Below are 22729 nucleotides of genomic sequence, written 5' to 3' on the forward strand. Positions count from 1 at the left end.
ACCCGAGTCAAATAGTTTTAATCCACAGTAACAGTTATCTACAGGGCCATTGCGAGGCTACACAAAATCTTCCTGCATATTAGAAAAAGCCATCCCTTCCTCCAACCAGATGCAGCCTCACATCAGGTTATATGGGTTTGGCAAATGGAGCCAGGCCAGATTTCAACTCAACCCTAGACAACTGTGTGTGGCAGCACTGGATTCATGAATACAACACTAACTTTTTTTAAAAAAGAGTCAAATTGCATTACAGAAAAACTTTTAAATGAGGTTGCCCCTTGAATTTTGTTTTAGTAGAATTTTATTCCACTGTGTATGACTCTAATCCTGGACAGTGTCTCACAACTTGGGCATTACATTGGTTATATGGTAAATTTCATGCAGTAGTAGCTATTTTGATGGAATTTCTTTTCACAGCCAATGTTAACTTAGGGTCTAAGTCCATGCTAAACCCTGGACCTAGGTCTAGCAGTACAAATGTGGCACCTGACTCATGAAGCTTACAGCTCAGAGGAACAACCTCTATTTACAAGGAAGTTATTTTCTTAATGTTATACTTACCGATAAACTTGTTTTGCATAGTTTCCAGCAGAGCTTGGTGGGCATCTTCAGCTTGTAAAGCGTGTGAACATTCTCTAGCCAGTATGGTGCGCACAAGATGCTCTCCACATCCTAGAAAGCCAAGGAAACCAAGAACGGTTGAGGAAAGGCAGTACTAAACATCCTTCTTGTCTTACTAGCATTAAACCACCCCTATGCACCACTGAAGAAGTAGTTATGTTGGAGAATAATTCAGTGAGGGATGAAATGATTTCTACGAGCAATCTAGTAATTTTAGTAAAGAGATTTGACAGAAACTAAAGAAACACATGTCTAATCTTAAAAGGAAACAAAGAAAAATAAAAGGAAACCCCTTTTTCATAGGAATTATTCACATAATACATGAATTTAGACTCTCTACCTAGGAACCACCTAGGGTTCTGTTTCATTTCCATTGCTGGATAACCACAAAAAACTGTTTTATAATTTCTATACAGTAGGCCCTTGTTGGTTATTTATTTTATATATGGTAGTGAATATATTTTAATCAAAAGTTCTTAAATTCATGAAATTTAAACCAACACAAACTGATATAACACACATTTTCTGTTTGGCTAGTAGGTACTGTGACAGACATTAGGCACTAACAACAAATCTCCCTTAAAAATGTTATCTGTAATTGTTAAATCATGTTGGTGCCATTCATTTCAGAAATTTTCTCTGCATATGTACACCTCTCCTCCTTCCCCCCCTTCCTCTGCCCCCCATATACACATGCATGTATGTATACACACATATATGTATATTATGTATACACATACATTATACACTCATTGCCAAAAATACAAACTGTTCGAAACTTGTGAAAGTTTTGTTTTTTTTTTAAATCACCTATGTTTTGTCAGAAATAACTTGCCTGTATTTTTTGGTAAAGTAAATGTAAATCTCCTTCAAGATCTTTGTGAGTATCTACACTTAGATCTTCATCTAGGTACGAAATTTAATATATTACTTTGTGGGCAGGATTATGGTGATCCCTATTTTGTTAAATGTTTGCAATATTATTTTTATAATCAGGGGAAAAATTAAAATAAAGCTAATAGAAAAGAAACCATTTTCGACACTTACTATGTAGAGACACTGTGTAAGCTCAGGAAACTCCATAAATTTTAATTCCCTTTGTGTACGTATTTGATGTTGAACAGTGAAATGTTATACTTTAGAACAATAATAATTGTTAGGAAACTGGCATATTATAAGCTAAATGGGTGTTCAGAAGGTTATGTACACATGCCTCAAGGCAAACAGCTAAACCACATGAAGTTAACATTACAGCAAAAATACACAGTATGTGTCAGACTTTTTCCTCTGTAGTTATACAGGAATATATAGGGTTTTCCAATGCTTGATTTTTTTCCAAGAAATTTAAAATTATGACTTCTATTCTGACATATATCACCTTTAACATAAGAGCCTTGACACCAAAAGCTTGTTCTGTAGGTTCCAGTCAAAGAAAAGTTTGATTTTATGGTTTTATTCACAAATTTCCAAGGTTTCTTAGAATATGCTGCCATATAGCTGAAGTGTGATTCAGAGGCAAACAGTTCCATTCTTTATTCATAGATATTAGAAATAAGTCTTTCAATACATCTTCCTTCTGTCCTTAATCATGCAAGCAAGAGTGTATTTATATTGTCAGATCTTAGCAGAAGACATGGATTATACAAAGAATGAAGACCTAACTACAAACCTAGAGGGAAAGTGATAAATATCAAATTCTAAAAGAACTTAGAAAAGTACACAATTATTTATCATCAATAAGAGTGACTAAATAGACTGAAACACATAGTGAATTCATAGCTTATGTTTTAAAAACACCTTTGGAAGATGCTATGGAACCAATTCACTATTCTGAAAATGGATAAATGAAAGAAAACAATCAGGCATTTCTCTGTCCTTCCTATAGGAACTGCGTAGCAGGGTAACCAGAAGGTTTATGAAGGAAAGTTTTCTCCATAGTAGTATCCCAGTTAATAAATGAAGAAGAAATTAACAAAATTAGAATATAACCGTTTGTAACCTATAATTTAATAATTGCTATAGGCAACAATCGTCAATGGCTGCTAATATCACAAAAAGATACAGATATTACATGTCCCTTGATAAAATTACACCTTTGTAGTCTTGCCCCACACCAAAAAAATTACACCTCAATCTGATCAAGCCTCTAAATTCAATTACTAATTTCTAGAAATAAAGAACATCTGCAAAAAACCTACAGTTAACTTCATACTTAATGGTGAAAGACTGAATTATTTCTCCCTAAGATCAGGAACAAGGCAAAGATGTCTGCTTTTATCGCTTTTATCTAACAATACACTGGAGGTTCGAGCCATTGCACTAAGTCAAGAAAATGAAGTAGAAGGCTTAAAGATCAGAAAGAAAAAGGCAAAACTGCTCCTATCTGCAGATGATATAATTGTTTATGTAGAAATCCCAAAGGAATCTACAAAACCACCACTAGAGGTATCTCTCCAGATTCTTCCTGTTTGGTTAGGAGTCTAGGGCAAAGGTTGGAAGCAGATTCCTGCCTGGTACTTATCAGTCCCCAAAATATGAACTTTATTTTCATTTCTTTCCCCATCTGTTCACACAACAGATTGTTAATGAGCACCTACTTGGTGCTAGGACCAGAGGACACAGTAGTTGGCAGAGGTGCTGCTACATTTTGTCAGATCTCCCCAGAGGTGGTGGACCCCTGGTTGGCTACTGAACACTCAGTTAACTGCCATTCTGGCCAGTCCAGATGCCAGTGCCTTGACTGTGTGCTCTACAGACCAACCTTGAGGATTTAGCTGAGAACTCTGGACTCATCAGAAACCCTGGACATTCCCACAGCCTGCTGAGAGCCAACCTCCATGGCCATGTCTCTCCCTCGAATCCCAAACCTTAGCCCAGTCCCAGCTCACTCTTTCCTAGTGTGTTTCTTATTACTGAGACTCCAGTATGCCCCATACCCAGACATCTGAATTATAATACATTTCCTTGGCATCTCAAAGTCCACATCAGAATCACATGTCTTGATCTGGTAGGTAACAAGCAGTGGTGGTTTGGCGGTGGATGTGACCTTACCCCAACATACTTGAACCAAGGGGATGCAGTCCATTTTCATGGGACTCAAAAGGAGGCTTGTGACCAACATGGTGCAGATCTCTACCCAAAATTTTAAAAATGATGTGACGATGACTTTTTTATAGCCCATCATGGGGAGGGGTACTGGGGGTATCTTTTTTGATGACCTTGACTCTCCCTCCAAGGAGGAGGTGTTTCACTTTGTGCAGAGCTGTGCCCAGGCTGTCATTCCTTCTTACATTCCCCCTGTGAAAAAGCATTGTGATGACTCTTCACCCACCAGGAGAAGTTGTGGCAGCAGCTCCAGAGAGGATGGTATGTAGAATTTAACCTGCTGTACAATCAGGGTACAAAGTTTAGCCTCTTCACTCCAGGATCCAGGATTGAAAGCATCTTGATGTCTTTACCTCTAACTGCCTGATGGCAGTACACGCATTCGTCCTCAGAGAACTCCACAGAAGCTAAAATTCTGGAAGTTCTGTGCTATACAAGGGTACACTGATGCAGGCAGAGCAGCCTTCTTGGGTTCTGGGGGATACACAATGCATACCCCTGCTCCACTAGCCAGCACCACTGCCACTGTGTGGCACTTAGTCACCTGTGTCTTACAGCCCCAGTCTTCTCCACCGTGGAGTCTGCCTCCTTGGCAGGTGGTGAAATGTGTTTTAAGCACCACAAGCTTCTGTTGGATGCTATCTGTGGTAGGTGGTGGGATGGCAGCTTGTCAGAGTCAACTGGTCAATGTAAACTCATTTATAATTTTAGAATCATTTTATATGACTAGTTTACAAACAATGATGTTGAGTTTCCAAGAATTGGTTGAGGGGATCTAAATATTATAATATATTATAATTTGTACCCGGAAACTTCTCGTGCTATTTTTGTTTCATATGTTTTTTAAAGGACTAGGTTCTGCCACAAAAATCTGTCATGGGATACATTTTATTTTCATTAATTCAATGAGGCTGAGACTAACTAGTAATTTTAGAAAGCAACTGAAAATGAAGGTAAAAATTTTACTTTGTCATTACTGAAGTTTATTTGTTCATAATCTTTATATATCTTTCTCTAGAGATCATAATAATCATAATTTTACATAATGTAAAATATTCATTTTTATAATGATATTTAGGAACACTTGAAATTTTCTTCATCTCTGCATGCATTACAATCCAGTGATTACCTACAGTTAACTGTAAAGTGACATCACTGTTATTTAAATAAGGGATATATAAGTTGTAATTTTGATTTTTGTAGAAATATAGTTTGTTGATGTTGAGATTCTCTGCACTTCTGAATGTGAAAGCTTACACACTTGGATTCTGATATTTAAAAATTTCTATTCCAGACATTTCTATATGGAAGTTTAGACTAAGAACAACCCTGGGGATGTGATTTTAGGAAATGTTTCTCACTTGGGAAATGAGGAACATTTTCCTTCCTTAATTAAAGCACACATAACTAGTGTAAGAAGTATGTAGGCAGTTTATAAATATATTTCCTTGAAGATGAACTAATTGAAATCATCCTCTTTTAAAATTAGAGATTTTGCAACTCTTACCTTTGCTCTAAAGAGAAAACCACAACAGAGTTCTCAATAAGACTTCTTTGTTCATATATAATATGAATGCATTTTATTCATAATATATTGAAGTTTGTAAAGAACAGTATCTTCCTACATGTTAGTAAGCATTATCTTGGAATACGTTGAATGTATGATAGTGTGTGACTCTTCAGAGGTGGAAAATGCATGAGTTCAACTATCTCACAACAGGTGTGCTGATAAATTTTATTATGAAATATGACTAAGAAATGTTTGTATTTTTCATTTTTTCCAGGGTAATTGACATAGGAAAGATAAATATTTCTTACTACTAAAACCACAGTTCCTCATTCCTAGGTACCTTATCCAAGAAAAATATAAGTTTTGCACTTGAATTTTCATAGTAGCTTTATTCTCAATAGCCAAAATTTACAGCAGCCTAGAATGATAAAGAGAAGGAAAATGAGGAGTTGAGAAACCTAAAGTATAAAATGAGAAGATCCAACATATTAATAGACATTTTGAAAGAGAAGAGAAAGAATGGGGGAGGGGGCACTAATCTTTGAAGAAATAATAAATAAGTTTCCAGAATTTAAGCTATAAGGAAATCCTAAAATTAAAGATGCATACAGAGTTCGAAAAAAAGTAAATAAAAACAAATCTATCCTTAGGTATACCATAGTGAAAAATGCCGGAAGAAAGACAAAGAGAAAATATTAAAAACTAATCACAATGGACTTAATTGATACTGATAGGACATTCCATCCAAAAACAACAGAATACACTTTCTTCTCAAGGGCACATGGAACATTCTCCAGGATAGATCATATCTTGGGTCAAAAATCAAGCCTTGGTAAATTTAAGAAAATTAAATCGTATCAAGTATCTTTTCCAAGCACAATGCTATGAGACTAGATATCAATTACAGGAAAAAATCTGTAAAAAAATACTAACACATGGAGGCCAAACAATACACCACTAAATAACCAAGAGATCACTGAACGAAATCAAAAAATTCCTAGAAACAAATGACAATGAAAACACGACAACCCAAAACCTATGGGATGCAGCAAAAGCAGTTCTAAGAGGGAAGTTTATAGCAATACAATCCTACCTTAAGAAACAAGAAATAAACAACCTAAACTTACACCTAAAGCAATTAGAGAAAGAAGAACAAACAAACCCCAAAGTTAGCAGAAGGAAAGAAATCATAATATCAGATCAGAAGTAAATGATAAAGAAATGAAGGAAACAATAGCAAAGATCAATAAAACTAAAAGCTGATTCTTTGAGAAGATAAACAAAATTGATAAACCATTAACCAGACTCATCAAGAAAAAAAGGGAGAAGACTCAAATCAACAGAATTAGAAACAAAAAAGGAGAAGTAACAACTGACACTTCAGAAATACAAAGGATCATGAGAGATTACTATAAGCAACTATATGCCAATAAAATGGACAATTGGGAAGAAAAGGACAAATTCTTAGAAAAGCACAACCTTCCGAGACTGAACAAGCAAGAAACAGAAAATACGAACAGATCAATCACAAGCACTGAAATTGAGACTGTGATTAAAAATCTTCCAACAAACAAAAGTCCAGAACCAGATGGCTTCACAGGCGAATTCTATCAAACATTTAGAGAAGAGCTAACACCTATCCATCTCAAATTCTTCCAAAATATAGCAGAGGGAGGAACACTCCCAAACTCATTCTGTGAGGCCACCATCACCCTGATACCAGAACCAGACAAAGATGTCACACAAAAAAGAAAACTACAGGCCAATATCACTGATGAACATAGATGCAAAAATCCTCAACAAAATACTAGCAAACAGAATCCAAGAGCACATTAAAAGAATCATACACCATGATCAAGTGGGACTTATCCCAGGAATGCAATGATTCTTCAATATATGCAAATCAATCAATGTGGTACACCATTTTAACAAATTGAAGAAGAAAAACCATATGATCATCTCAATAGATGCAGAAAAAGCTTTCGACAAAATTCAACACCCATTTATGATAAAAACCCTGCAGAAAGTAGGCATAGAGGGAACTTTCCTCAACATAATAAAGGCCATATATGACAAACACACAGCCAACATTGTTCTCAATGGCGAAAAACTGAAACCATTCCCTCTAAGATCAGGAACAAGACAAGCTTGTCCACTCTCACCACTATTATTCAACGTAGTTTTGGAAGTTTCAGCCATAGCAATCAGAGAAGAAAAGAAATAAAAGGAATCCAAATCGGAAAAGAAAAAGTAAAGCTATCACTGTTTGCAGATGACATGATACTATACATAGAGAATCCTAAAGATTCCACCAGAAAACTGCTACAGCTAATCAATGAATTTGGTAAAGTAGCAGGATACAAAATTAATGCACAGAAATCTCTTGCATTCTTATAAACTAATGTTGAAAAATCTGAAAGAGAAATTAAGGAAACACTCCCTTTTACCATTGTAACAAAAAGAATAAAATACTTAGGAATAAACCTACCTAAGGAGACAAAAGACCTGTATTCAGAAAACTAGAAGACACTGATGAAAGAAACTAAAGATGATACAAACAGATGGAGAGATATATCATGTTCCTGGATTGGAAGAATCAACATTGTGAAAATGACTTTACTGCCCAAAGCAATCTACAGATTCAATGCAATCCCTGTCAAACTACCAATGGCATTTTTCACGGAACTAGAATAAACAATTTCACAATTTGTATGGAAACACAAAAGACCCCGAATAGCCAAAGCAATCTTGAGAAAGAAAAACAGAGCTGGAGGAATCAGGCTCCTGAACTTCAGACTATACTACAAATCTACATCAAGACAGTATGGTACTGGCACAAAAACAGAAATATAGATTAATGGAACAGGATAGAAAGCCCAGAGATAAACCCATGCACATATGGTCACTTTATTTTCAATAAAGGAGGCAAGAATATACAATGGAGAAAAGATAGTCTCTTCAGTAAGTGGTGCTGGGAAAATCGGACAGCTACACGTAAAAGAATGAAATTAGAACACTCCCTAACACCATACACAAAAATAAACTCAAAATGGATTAAAGACCTAAATGTAAGGCCAGACACTATCAAACTCTTAGAGGAAAACATAGGCAGAACACTCTATGACATAAATCACAGCAAGATCCTTTTTGACCCACCTCCTAGAGAAATGGAAATAAAAACAAAAATAAACAAATGGGACCTAATGAAACTTCAAAGTTTTTGCACAGCAAAGGAAACCATAAACAAGAACAAAAGACAACCCTCAGAATGGGAGAAAATATTTGCAAATGAAGCAACTGACAAAGGATTAATCTCCAAAATTTACAAGCAGCTCATGCAGCTCAATATCAAAAAAACAAACAACCCAATCCAAAATTGGGCAGAAGACCTAAATAGACATTTCTCCAAAGAAGATATACAGATTGCCAACAAACACATGAAAGGATACTCAACATCACTAATCATTAGAGAAATGCAAATCAAAACTACAATGAGGTATCACCTCACACCAGTCAGAATGGCCATCATAAAAATATCTACAAACAATACATGCTGGAGAGGGTATGGAGAAAAGGGAACCCTCTCGCACTGTTGGTGGGAATGTAAATTGATACAGCTACTATGGAGAACAGTATGGAGGTTCCTTAAAAAACTAAAAATAGAACTACCATATGACCCAGCAATCCTACTACCGGGCATATACCCTGTGAAAACCATAATTCAAAAAGAGTCATGTACCACAATGTTCACTGCGGCTCTATTTACAATAGCCAGGACATGGAAGCAACCTAAGTGTCCATCGACACATGAATGGATAAAGAAGATGTATCTATTCCATATATACAATGGAATATTACTCAGCCATAAAAAGAAATGAAATTGAGTTATTTGTAGTGAGGTGGATGGACCTAGAGTCTGTCATACAGAGTGGAGTAAGAAAGAGAAAAACAAATATCGTATGTTAACACATATATATGGAATCTAAAAAAAAATAAAAATGGTTCTGACAAACCCAGGGGCAGGACAGGAATAAAGACGCAGACATACAGAATGGACTTGACACGGGGAGGGGAAGGGTTAGCTGGGATAAAGTGAGAGAGTGGCATGGACATATATACACCACTAAATGTAAAACAGATAGCTAGTGGGAAGCAGCCGCATAGCACAGGGAGATCAGCTCGGTGCTTTGTGACCACCTAGAGGGGTGGGGTAGGGAGGGTGGGAGGGAGAAGCAAGAGGGAGGCAATATGGGGATACATGTATATGTATAGCTGATTCACTTTGTTATAAAGCAGAAACTAACACACCATTGTAAAGCAATTATACTCCAATAAAGATGTTAAAAAAAAGAGAGAGCTTTTTTTACTCTCTCAGTAAGGAGAGTCTCAGCAAGCACCTGGGCAGATGGGCAGCCTTGAAGAGTTGCTGCGCCCTCTCATGCATGGGAGCAACCAAATGATTTCTGTGTCCCCGAGAGAAGCGGGGAAATCACAGAGGGGCCCTCCAGACCTGAAGGAGTCATACAGCTGGGACATAGGGACACCTCTGCAGCACCTTGCCTGGCTGATGTTCAAAGTCCAGTCCAAGTGACTGCCATCGCTGTGGGTGTCAGTGTGAGCGGATGGCACTAGGGACTCTGCACCCCGCCCCCACTCCTTAAGTCCCCAAGAAAAGGAGGAAACAGGAATCCCCAAAGCCACTAATGGCATCTTCTTTATGCCAGGCACTTGTATTAAAGCAATAAATAAAACATAAAAATATAAAAAATAAAAGAAAACTAATCACAAAGAAAAAGGTGATCTCCAAAAAAAATTTTTTTAATTAAAAATTTAACTGGTAAGTTACATATTCCCAAGCAACAGAAGAGGCCAGAAGGCTAATATCTTAAAGATGCTAAGGCAATAAACAAACAGAAAAACACCTGTCAACCTAGAATCGGTTAAACTACCATTCTGGAGTGAGGGTGAATAGAAACAGTTTCAGACTTACAAACTCATTTCTTTGAGACTTAAGCTCCCAGCTTACTTCTACTCTGTGCAACACTATACCTTGTCATAATTCTTACTGATTTTAATATATACTAGATATTAAAATATTAGGTATTACCCAATACCTTAGCTTCTGGATTTTCTGAAATCCTCTCTTCAAATTATCCACACTGCCTTATAAGTTCACTCCCACGATTCTGCCACAATCAATAACATTAACTTCTCCATAGTCCCAGCTGCAGTCATCCCACCCCTCCTAACTTTCCAGCTCATCTCTTGACTACTCTAATTCCAACATTCCCTCTACCTCACCAAAAGTGCCATCCCATTAATTCTGCTGCTTTGTAACTATCCCTCACTGCCCTTAGATCCTCACTTCCTTCCTTATCCAACTAAAATTCCATGCTTCATCAACTTATACCCTTTCTCTTACTCCTGAAAGCCTCCATGTTTTGCTCACTTCATCAAACTTATCTGGCAAAAGCCCACGCTGGAGTATCAGTCAGAATAACTATACGAGCCTGCAACAATAAACACCCCCCAAATCTCAGTGGCTTAACACAACAAAAATATAATTTTTCATTAATGTTGTAAGTTGTACCTGGGTCACCAGGGAATGTGCTTCCAACAGTCACTCAGGAACAAACCCAGGCTAATGGAGGCTCCATCATCTATAACTGCACCTCCTGGATCATATCCCCTCCAGGAGAATGAGAGGGCTACCCAGGGCCACTTTACAGCTTTAGCCTGGAAGTCACACATATCATTTCCACGCTAGTCCACTGGCCAGAAATAGCCACATGGTCTCAGGCAACTGCAACGGGGCGCGGCGGGGGCGGGGGGTGGGGGGGGCGCTGTGAAACACAGAGGAGTGTATGGATATTCAGGGAGCACTATGCTAAATGTCTCTGCAACATCTGACTAAATCCAACTTCCCATGCCTGCACCTGCACAGCTAAACGAGGTGCAGATGCCATCCTGTGAGCAGGGGGTGACATTCATGGGCAGGAAGGCCTACCCATTGAGGAAGGTGGGAGACAAAGGACAGACCCAGGTACCAGACAGCATTGCTGCGTAGCCCGACCAGCCCCAGTCTCCTCCGAGGTGTCTTGTTACATGAGATTTAAAACAAAAGAAAATAAAATCTGTTTAAGCCACTATAATTGAGTTCTCTTTTTTAAGCCCAAATGAATTCTTCTTTTTTTCGGTACAATATATATATATATAACATGAAATCTACCATTTAATCATTTTTTAAGTGTACAATTCAGTGGCATTTTTACTCGCATTGTTGTACAATCATCACCACCATCCATCTCCAGAACTTACTCATCTTCCCAAACTGAAACTGTACCCATTCAACAACTGCCCCATCCCCCCTGCCCTCTAGCCCTGGCAACCACCATTCTACTTTCCATTTCTATGAATTTGACTACTCTAGGTATCTCATGTAAGTGGAATCATACCCTTTTGTCCTTTTGTGACTGACTGAATTCACTTAATGTAATGTCCTCAAGGCTCATCCATATTGTAGCATGTTTCAGAATTTCCTTCCTTTTTAAGGTTGAATAATATTCCACTGTATGTACATATCACATTTTGCTTATCCATTCAACCACCAAGCGACATTTGGGGCCAAATGCATTCTTTTTTTTTAATAGATCTTTATTGGAGTGTAATTGCTTCACAATACTGTGCTAGTTTCTGTTGCACAACAGAGTGAATTAGCCATATGCATACACATGTCCCCATATCCCCTTCCTCTTGAGCCTCCCTCCCCTCGTCCCTATCCCACCCCTCTAGGTCATCGCACAGCACCGAGCCGATCTCCCTGTGCTATGCTGCTGCTTCCCACCAGCCAATTATTTTACATTCAGTAGTGTATATATGTCAATGCTACTCTCACTTCGCCCCAGCTTCCCCCTCTCACCCCATGTCCTCAAGTCCATTCTCTATGTCTACCTCTTTATTCCTGCCCTGCAACTAGGTTCATGAGTACCATTTTTGGTTTTTGTTTTTAGATTCTATATATATGCGTTGGTGGGAATGTAAATTGATACAACCACTATGGAAAACAGTATGGAGGTTCTTTAAAAAACTAAAAATAGAACTACCATATGACCCAGCAATCCCACTACTGGGCATATACCCTGAGAAAACCATAATTCAAAAAGAGACATGTACCAAATGTATTCTTAATCTATATAGATAGCCATTTGCTGGTGAAAGAAAATGGCTCAGAAAACTTTACATTGAAAGAAGACGACTTCTTCCATTCAAACATACAACTTTGTATTGAGTCAAATACAATTTCTGATAAGTTCATGTAGATGTATTTATCAGACACCATTAGCAGGAAGACATGAAAAAGATTATTTGGCTTGATAACATTTATCTTAACTGAGTTCTTTTGGAAAATTCATGATATGTTTAATTTCTACCAAAAACCAAATTTCTTTATAATTTGTTTGAACAAATAAGACTGATTTGATTAAAATAAATCCTTATGATGCCTGAAAACGGAGTCTTAGATATTTAAGAGCCCCTTTTATCCGCGTAAAGGACGACCACTTCCCTGAGCCATGTGAAACCACTTCCGCGAGGCCATCGTTAGAGTGCCTATTTGTGGGTTTGTTTAGAATCCAGAAAAAGTTGCCAACTCTGGGAAACTAGAAGAGTTAATAGAGTATCTTTGTTTTTTCCTCATCTTGATGTTTCCAACAACGCCATCATTTCTCTAGTGAACACTCTGGCCTACGTTACAGAAGAGCTTCTGTATCTTTACTAAAGGAAAAACCTGAGAATTGTGGGTTAAGCAGCAGGGTCGCCTTCTGTGTTCTACGTATTCAATTTTCTCATTCTCTCATTCATTCTCTCCCTCTCCCTCTCCCTCTCCTTCTCCCTCTCCCTCTGTCACACACACACACACACACACACACACACACACACACACACACACACACACACACACACACACACCCTCCCTACCTTAAGGCCATAAAGTCCTGTAGAGTAAGGGTTAGTATTTTCTATTCGGCAGTCAGACTGATGTTTGAATCCGGCTGAGTTGAGTCTGGGACTCTTTATTTAAGCCTCAGTTTCCTCTACTGTGAAAATGGGGAATGGGAGTAGTAACTACCTCACAAGGACAAAATGAGACAACAAACGTAAAACATTCAGCGTGGGGTTGGGCACTGAGTAAGCACTTCATACTGCAATGGATAATGACTGCCTTAAGAAAAACCATTAGCTATCACTTTCTTGTCTCTCCTCATCCTTTTCTCTGTATTTTGCTTCTGTTAGAACAAGGTGATTCCCAGCTAGCCTGACAATCATCACTGAGAGCCTAGAATACATTTAAAGAGGAGTTTAGCCTTTGACTTGCAATTCTGAAAGCTGCTGCTTCCAAGAAAGCTGAGCTCTCACCTAGGGTCAAAACGATCACGTGGGTAAACCTTTCATTATCAGAACAAAACAAATAATATGATAAAGATTTCACTTAGTTTGGTAGGAAACATTTTAACTGTGGTTATCCAGGGATTATGGGTTATGCACGATTTTTGTTTGTTATGCATTCCTTCTGTTATTTTTCCCAATTTCCATAATAAACACCTATCTTTTTTTCCCAAGAGGTTCAATGCCCAACATCAATGCTACACTCCTGCATTCACCATACTTTCTCTTCAGGTACAATAGTAAAGGGCAAGGCAGGGTCTCCCATTATGGGATTTGGTCCCATACACTTCACTGCCCTATATCTGAGTTCGTGAAGAATGCTCCAGGTGTTTTATTTCATCCGCCCTCCATCACACATTTGGTATTTTCACTTCAGCATTAGTGATAGATGCAGCCTTCAAATTAAGATAATTAAAAATATGTAACATAATAGCCCAATAAAGTCATATTGTCAAATCACATTTTAGTTCCAAAAGGTTAAGTGGCAAACTGAAAAGCATTTGCAATAAGGACAGAGAAACATGAAAACTTACCAACTCTTGGCTGACATTTAAGATATATCTTCACTGCATCTCAAGATAATTTTTAATTGTTTTATATTCATCTCATTTAGTGGTGGCAGCAGTGGTGGGCATGAGCCAGATTATTACAAAACGAAAATTAAAAGGCCGTTATGTGTCAAGTTTTTAATGTAGGGTTTTAATGGACTGTTTAAATGGTAGAGGATTAGGATATAATTCCTCCAGAGGACCTAAAAATGAGATTAGGATTTTTAACTATAAATCCTAATCCCACAGATCTTTCTCTTCTTCTAGAGATTTTATTTCTTCTAAACCACTCTAACCTCAGTTCTGATACAAAGACCCCCAGAGAGGGAGAGTGAAGCTGCATTCACAGGAGAGAAATAACCCACATTCCCAGGCGGCCTGCATCCCAGAGCAGGATCAGCAGCAACAAAAGCTCACATTCAGTACCCCTGGCACACTACACATCTCCAAGGCTTCCTGATGATCTTCAAGTATTTATGTCATCTTATAAACGCTGCCATCCACTCTCACTGCGGCAAGTGGGCATCTGAAAAATCTTTCAACACATCCCCTGTTAGAAGTCCACAGGGACAGATAAGTAATGAGGAAAGGCCTTTCCAAATCTAAAAGGAAACATTTGGTACTTCAGTTTCCACTATTGCAACATCTCTTTTTCAACAAAGGAATTTATTACACAGTACGTCACCTTTTCCCTGTCAGAGGATTTACTGCCAATTTTGGAGTTGGGTTACTTCTGGTTTTCAAGTCTGTCTTGTGAAATTAAAGAGAGGGCTGCCTTAAAAGTGATAGAACACATGTGATTTCAGTCTTCACAATGTCCCCATGGCTATCAAACCTGGAACCTATTACATACAAGAAGAAAACATAAGGAGCTTTATAAAGAGATGGAATAAGTAGTGAAGATGTCTGATCCAGTCTAGTCCAAAGGGTATGGTTCCCAACACACATTTAGTGTCTCCCCAGTATTCAGTTCTCTCTAACCTGTAACCATCAGCATACTTTGGATATTTACAATAATCTATCAAAAACAACTCAGGCTTTTCCGATTTTTTTTAATAAATAATAAATAACCAATAGAAAAACCAATTTTACAACTATCTCCTAGAGACCTCTCTTACAAACTAGGATGCAACTGATATGTGCTTTAGCCTTTCATAATTATTTAAAATACAGAAAAATATACTAGAATGGTGACAATTAAACAGGAAAATCTCTCATGTAGAGCACAGTGCTAGGCATATGCTAAATACACTAAATGCTTCATATTTATTATTTATTATACTAGTATCAATTTTATTGAGAAGGTATAACCAAACCACAAAAGATTTATCTGAACAAGTTGCATAAATGGGAAGAATTCCAGTTTTGCGAATGCAAATATTTTCATAGACTGAAATCTATTTCAAAGAAACTAAGACATACAAACAAACAAAAAAGTTTCAAAAAAAAAGACAGGAGTGTGAAAATCCTTGATCCAATCTGTCACAGCAGAGTGTCAGAGATCTGTGGTTAACAACACAGAGGTGCCCACCCCAAAGCTTGAGTCACTTCTTCTTTCCCTGGGCCCCTCTCTTTGTCAAAGTCACATCTCAGTGTGGGAACTTATCCAATACTCATGAGCATGAATACAGATGATGAAATAGGATCTTGCTTTCTGCTCTAAATTTTCTCAATTTAGTTATCTAAATACAACACTCTCATCAGGGCACCAGGGACACATGGTCCCAGGCAGCAGAAAGAATCAGAAAAATCACCCCAGAAGGAGTGGTGTTCCTTGGCTACATTGGAGCCCCTATTGCTACTATTGCATTTGTCTGGAAAACATACTACATGTATGAGCGTTAGACTTCTCTCCACTTGAGAACTTCATTAGAGCAGCAGCCATCACAGAAGCAGCACTGCTGGCCATGTTCAGTTGCTGCTCCTGTACAGCTTCTATCTGGATTTCTGTTCCATCAGGGAGGTGAGGGGAACTACCTCCAGCTGTGGAACCTGTAATGAGTCACGTAAGATCTCCGTATCTCAGTTTCCTCATTGGAAAAAATAAATGGCTTAGCTTAAATGATTTCAAATTCCTCAGGACAAAATTTTATAGCTGGAAGTACTTTTGGAATTTCAATAACTTTCGGTAAAATTTAGTTAAGAGGCTTGCAATGAACTGACCACTTAGGAGAAAAGCCTTTTAAAAAGCTGTTAATTCATGATATAGTATAGTTAGATTATTTTTTTAATCTATTTCTTTTTTAAGGGGGAAGAGAAAAAGTCACTGACTCACTGATTCACCATTAACTGATCAACTACCGTGTACCTGGGGTTTTCACAAATGTCATCATTTAAAGGCCCTACAAGTAACTTGCAAAGAAGGTACTATCATCCCAATCTGACAAATAAGAAAAGTGAAGTGGAAGAGCTAAGAGTCTAAAATCCAAGTTTTGTAACTCTAATATAATTGTTTCAAGATAGTCCACCACTGCAGAAATAAGGCTAATATCAGCACGCAAATAAAGGAGATACAAGCAAAGAAAACTCAAAAGCCTCAAAAACCTGAATCCATGATAAAGATCAAAGTAATAATTACCTGCAGATAAGTAGCACAACAAATACTGATACCAATACTTAGGACTGTAGATAGCCCTCAATTTTAACCATGACATCCTAAAAACAATCACTAAACAGTCCCAAAGGAATAATGTTAAAAGTGGAGATTTCATTTTGCATCAAAACCATAATGTGCATTTTATGAGTTAAAAAAAAAAAGCCAAGACATAGCTGTAAACATCTACAATAATGTAGATGTGATGTAATGTAAAATAAATATTTCAGCACACATATTGATTATATATGTAGTATGAAGCCCACAGACAGAAAGAACATAAGCAAGACAGTTATACTATACTGTAAATTTATAACTACTAAGCCAACCAATATATTAAACATTTAATTAATAATTTTCCTAATGACAAAGTTTAGAAGTGATTTATGAGGGTGATTTGAATGGCCAGGGCCTCTTTAAAAGCCGAAAAGGGAAGTTTGAGTTGATGTTACATCTCAGTAACATCTCAGTTACATCTCAGAAATTGCTCTGTACAAAAGAGAGGCAATATATAAATCATTTCATCAGTTTCAAAGCTGTACTCAGAATTTAAAAACAACATTCAGTGTTTAGAGGCCTTGTGAAATAAGATGGAAAAAAAGTGTTAAATCTGTTCACCAGTCATTGCTTATCCCTTTCTCTACTCAACACAGCATCAAGGGTGGTTCTGAGATTTAAGAAAGGCAGAAAAGTTCTGAAGGTGGAAAGGAAAATGGTAATCATATTCATTTGTCTAGATCAGAGTAGAAATTAAGGAATAAGAATAAAGAAATGGTCCCAAAGCTTTCCTACCACCAACTAGCATAACCATCATATAAGCAGGTAAAAGAAGGAAAAAGCAAAACAGGTAGACCACATCAAATGAGACATGCAGCAAAAGGCAAATAAATAGACAATATAAAATTTAGCATTTTTCAAGGTTTTCGTTTGACACTATTATTAAGAAATAATGTTAGTAAAAGAAGGAAATACACACACTTGTATTACTTTTTAACTTTTTATTTTAGCCAAGAAATTTATTTACAATTTTATTCAATTACCTAAGATTATGCTTCCTAATTTCCCCAAAGTTATGAGAAAAAAAGATATATCTTTGCCTAAAATTAAAGTTTCAGTCAATACACAGAATTCTCCACGAAAACCCATGCATAGATTCCATAGGGTCCACAAACCCCAGATTAAGAACCCACACAGCTATCATTTTATTTAAAAATCTACAAGCATATAGTTATAAACCAGTAGGCTAAACTTTCATTTTGATTTCCAATAAAAATATTTACTGCTGAGACCATGAACTCCATATGAGAAAGCAACAGTGACAATATCATTACCCAGAGGCTAACATGGAAATTACAGTGAAAATAATAAAATTAGGTTATCATATTAGAATCATACCATGTCCTGTTAAAAAGAAATAGGGATCCTTGGGAAAATGACTGGTTCTGAGTCTGGCTAAAGAAGTGACCAAGAGGAGCCTGAGGCATCTTGTTCTACTGAAAAGCAAGGAAGCTATCAAAGATCGTCATGGCAAAGACCACAGAAGCCAGCTTAAAGTGGCTTCCATTGACAAGAGATGGAACAATTTTACCAGCCAAAAGAATAAAAAGGTTCCAGACTCTTTACCATGTCTTGCAAGCCACCAAAACTGATCACTTGTATTTCCACTTCTAGTTAAGATGAAGAAATCTACAAGAGTCTATCACCCCCACCCTAACAACAAAAGCCAACAAGAGCCACGCTAACAATGAGAACCAATAAGCCAGTTAAGCTACAACACTACAGTTTTTTAAAAACTCAGAGAGATAACGATGCAAAAATACCTCAAAGAACTAAATTCCCAAAAGGGACAAGCCTTTCCTATGACAGAAGAGGCCAATGGCTTTTTTATCACCCAGAAGGCAGTGGGGAAAGGAGAAATGCTACAGACAAGGTTAAGGAGAAACTAGCTGAACTAGTCATTTAACAAACTTTAAATGACCACAGGTGCTGACAGGATGAATTAGAATCCAGAGAAGCCCCATTCACTGAGCAAATCTGATTTCACTCATTGACTCCTTCCTGTAGGTCCTCACCAAGAGCAGGGCTTCCTGGGGCAGGGCTGGGGAGCTGAAAGATATCCACACCCTCAGGCACACAGGTCCTCCATAAGTGTAAAGTAGAAGCTGCTGAAGGCTGGGAACAGAACAGGAAAGCTAAAAGACAGCCTCCTTGCCTACCTGGATGCATAGAGCTATCACCCAAGGCAAAGCAGTAAAAAAAAGAAAGAAAGATAAAGGAGGGATAGGGAAAGGGGGAGGGAGAGGGAGAAGGAGAGAAAGAGAGAAGCTTCCCCGTGATTCCAAAAGCTGACAGGTGAACAATAAATAACATAAAGAGATATCAGGAGTTTTGCTGGTATTCAGATCCCAAGCTCTGCCTAATGGTAAATCCTAATACTAGCATTGAAATATCGAAAGCCAGGAGTGAATTGTATCCACTGCTGCAAGAATACCCAGCCCCAACTCAATTACAAATAACACTGCAGATGTATGTAAAAAGGAGTGTGTCCCTTTTTAGTGGCAAATATTTTCTTCAGTCTTGTCTGTATTCCAAACATAATCTTTAGCATACAATCAATAATTATGAGATAAATGAAAAAGCCAAAAACATGCCCTATAAACAAGAGAAGGAACAGTGAACAGAAGCAGACCACTAATGGCCCAGATGCTGGAATTATCAGACACAAACCTTAAACTAACTAAAATAATTATTTTATGTAACTATCTAATGGAAAAGGTGGAAATTTTCATAAAAATATGGGAAATCTCAGCGAGACAATCTTCAAATATGAACCAAATAGAAACACTTTATATAAAAAATATAATATCCAAAATGAAAATGCATTCAATGGGCTTAAGAGCAAATAGGAGGAGGCGGTTAGGGGAACCCACCAGGCCGGAACCTTCTGGAACTCTTTCCTGAGGGAATCGTGACGAAGATGTGGACCAGTGGATTTGAAAGCTATAGCAGTTCCTCTTTTGGGGGAGCCGGAGGCTACACACAGTTCCCTGGGGGCTCTGGATCACTGACACCTTCCCAGGCTGAAAAGAAATCTAGAGCCCGAGCTCAGCATATTGTACCCGGTACCATATCTCAGCTGCTTTCTGCTACTCTGGTTGATGAAGTGTTCAAAATTGGAAATGTTGAGATTTCACAGGTCACTATTGTGGGGATAATCAGAAATGCAGAGAAGGCTGCAACCAACATTGTTTACAAAACAGATGACATGACGGCTGCACCCATGGATGTTCACCAGTGGGTTGACACAGGTGATGCCAGCAGTGAAAACACTGTGGTTCCTCCAGAAACATATGTGAAAGTGGCTGGTCATCTGAGATCTTTTCAGAACAAGAAAAGCCTGGTAGCCTTTAAGATCATGCCCCTGAAGGATATGAATGAGTTCACCACACATATACTGGAAGTAGTCAATGGACACATGATGCTGAGCAAGTCTAACAGCCAACCCTCAGCAGGGAGAGCACCTATCAGCAATCCAGGAATGGGTGAAACCGGGAACTTTGGTGGGAATAGCTTCATGCCAGCAAATGGCCTCACTGTGGCCCAGAACCAGGTACTGAATTTGATTAAGGCTTGCCCAAGGCCTGAAGGATTGAACTTTCAGGATCTCAAGAATCAGCTCCAACACATGACTGTAGCCTCAATCAAGCAAGCTGTGGATTTTCTAAGCAATGAGGGACACATCTATTGTGGATGATGCTCATTTTAAATCCACAGACGCAGAATGACTGGATCTAATTGGGTACCTGAGATATTTTCCAGCTGGACTTTTTACACAATCTCTCGTCTCCAGCTGTGCATATATTTGGCAGGTTGACTTCTAGGAAGTAGGTTTCATCTATAAAAGGTTTCAATTGACATCCTTTTGAAACTTACTACTCTTCTGTGTTTTTGTTTTTGTTTTTTGTGGTACGTGGGCCTCTCACTGTTGTGCCCTCTCCCGTTGCGGAGCACAGGCTCTGGACGCACAGGCTCTGCGGCCATGGCTCACAGGCCTAGCCGCTCCGCGGCATGTGGGATCTTCCCGGACCAGGGCACAAACCTGTGTCCCCTGCAACGGCAGGCGGACTCTCAACCACTGCGCCACCAGGGAAGCCCCTCTTCTGTGTTTTTGAAGCTCAGAGGGATATGGGCAACTGACAGGGATGTAAACCAGGGCGGAATTTCTTAAAGAAGTTACAAATTAGTTAGTTACAATATCAGGATAAATGGAATTGGAAGAGGGATGCTACCAAGAGCATCTTGAGCATACTCAGGAGTTTTTATTCCTGAATTGTTTCCTGTTAAGAGTAGGACTAGGGCCTGTCAGCAGAGAGCTAGCCACGAAGCCCATTAACCTCTGCCTGTTTTTGTTCCCCACTTTGGTTATGTGTTGTTACTTTCAGAATTGCACTTTCTTTCACCTTGTCATAATTGCTGCCAAAGTGTTTTTATAAGCATGGGGTTCTAGAATGGTGGCTTCATGGGGCAGAGAGAAAGATATGTGTTTTGTACAAAATAAGTACATTCATATGTTTAATAAAATAGTTTTACTATTGCAGTAACTTGTAAAAATGTTATTTTTTTTTACACTGTAATAATTAATACTTTATCATCTCAGCTAATTCTGAGATAAGTTAATGAGGTGTAACATGCAAATAAAAGTTCTATAACTGCTTTAAAAAAAAAGAGCAAACAGGATAGCAAAAGAAAGGATCAGTGAACTTAATAATAGTCATAATAAATTATCCAAACTGAAACATAGAGAGGTAAAGAATGACTAAAAATGGAACAAAGCTCTCCATATCTACAGGATAATGCATACAATGGCAATCCCAGAAGTAGAAAAGAGAACAGGGCAGAAGAAATATCTGAAGATATAATGGTTGAGAATCCTCCAAACTTGGCAAATGACATCAACCTAATAACCCAAGGAGCTCAGCCCAAAAAGGATAAACACAAAGAATAACAGATTTAGGGACATTATAATCAAACTGCTGAAAACCAAAGATAAAATATTAAAAATAGGCAGGAAAAAAAAAGACATACAAGGGGACAACCATAAAACTTCTCACCAGAAACAGCAGAAGGACAATGGAATGACATTTTTAATTACTGAAGGAAAAAACAGTCAATATAGAATTCTCTATGCAGAGAAAATATCCTTCAAAAATAAAGGGGAAATAAAGACATTTCTGATAGAATAAGATGAGAAGACTCATCACCAGCAGATCTGAACTATAAATATACTAAAGGGCATTCTAAGGAAAATAATACCAGCAGAAGACTGATGTTAGAAATAAAGAGTACCAAAAAGAGAAATTACTTGGGTAAATTTTTTTTAAAAAAACGTTAAAGCTATTAGGCATGTGTGGGTGTGTACTTGGGTGTGTACATGGGTGTAAATTTCTTTAAAAGACAACTGAGGGCTTCCCTGGTGGTGCAGTGGTTGAGAGTCCGCCTGCCGATGCAGGGGACGCGGGTTCATGCCCCGGTCCGGGAAGATCCCACGTGCCACGGAGCGGCTGGGCCCGTGAGCCATGGCTGCTGAGCCTGGGCGTATGGAGCCTGTGCTCCGCAACGGGAGAGGCCACAACAGTGAGAGGCCCGCGTACCGCAAAAATACAAAAAAAAAAAAAAAAAAAAAAAACTTTAAAAAAAAAAAAAGACAACTGACTATTTAAAGCAAAAATAAATAATGATGAGATACTGTGGCATTTATAACATAATATGGACATTAAAATATATTCCAAGACCTCAAAGGGTGGGAAAGAAATAATGGATTTATACTGTTGAAAGAATCTTACATTGTTTGTGAAGTAATATATTATTATTCTAAAGCAGACTATGGTAAATTAATGATGCATGTGT

At 38.0% G+C, this 22729-nt stretch overlaps 2 protein-coding genes across 6 annotated transcripts in view; one reads left to right on the plus strand and one right to left on the minus strand.

Moving 5' to 3' along the window:
• Positions 1–22729, minus strand: part of TASP1 (taspase 1) — a 275170-nt gene that overhangs the window by 127504 nt on the left and 124937 nt on the right. For all 5 annotated transcript variants that reach the window (XR_009535136.1, XM_060122574.1, XM_060122576.1 and 2 more), the window contains exon 11: positions 562–672. Coding sequence is in view for 4 of the 5 variants with exons in the window: in XM_060122574.1 (XP_059978557.1) it covers positions 562–672 (111 nt within the window). In the remaining variant the exon portion in view is untranslated. The remainder of the gene's footprint in view (positions 1–561; positions 673–22729) is intronic.
• LOC132505447 (replication protein A 32 kDa subunit-like) lies at positions 19797–20697 on the plus strand. Its single transcript, XM_060123553.1, has one exon. The coding sequence runs from the start codon at positions 19800–19802 to the stop codon at positions 20574–20576; it is 777 nt and encodes a 258-aa protein (XP_059979536.1). The 5' UTR covers positions 19797–19799; the 3' UTR covers positions 20577–20697.

Source organism: Lagenorhynchus albirostris, chromosome 15, assembly GCF_949774975.1.
Source record: "Lagenorhynchus albirostris chromosome 15, mLagAlb1.1, whole genome shotgun sequence".
Taxonomy (NCBI): domain Eukaryota; kingdom Metazoa; phylum Chordata; class Mammalia; order Artiodactyla; family Delphinidae; genus Lagenorhynchus; species Lagenorhynchus albirostris.

Coding starts and splice junctions, on each gene's coding strand:
- LOC132505447 (XM_060123553.1), top strand. CDS start 19,800: ATGTGGACCAGTGGATTTGAAAGCTATAGCAGTTCCTCTTTTGGGGGA.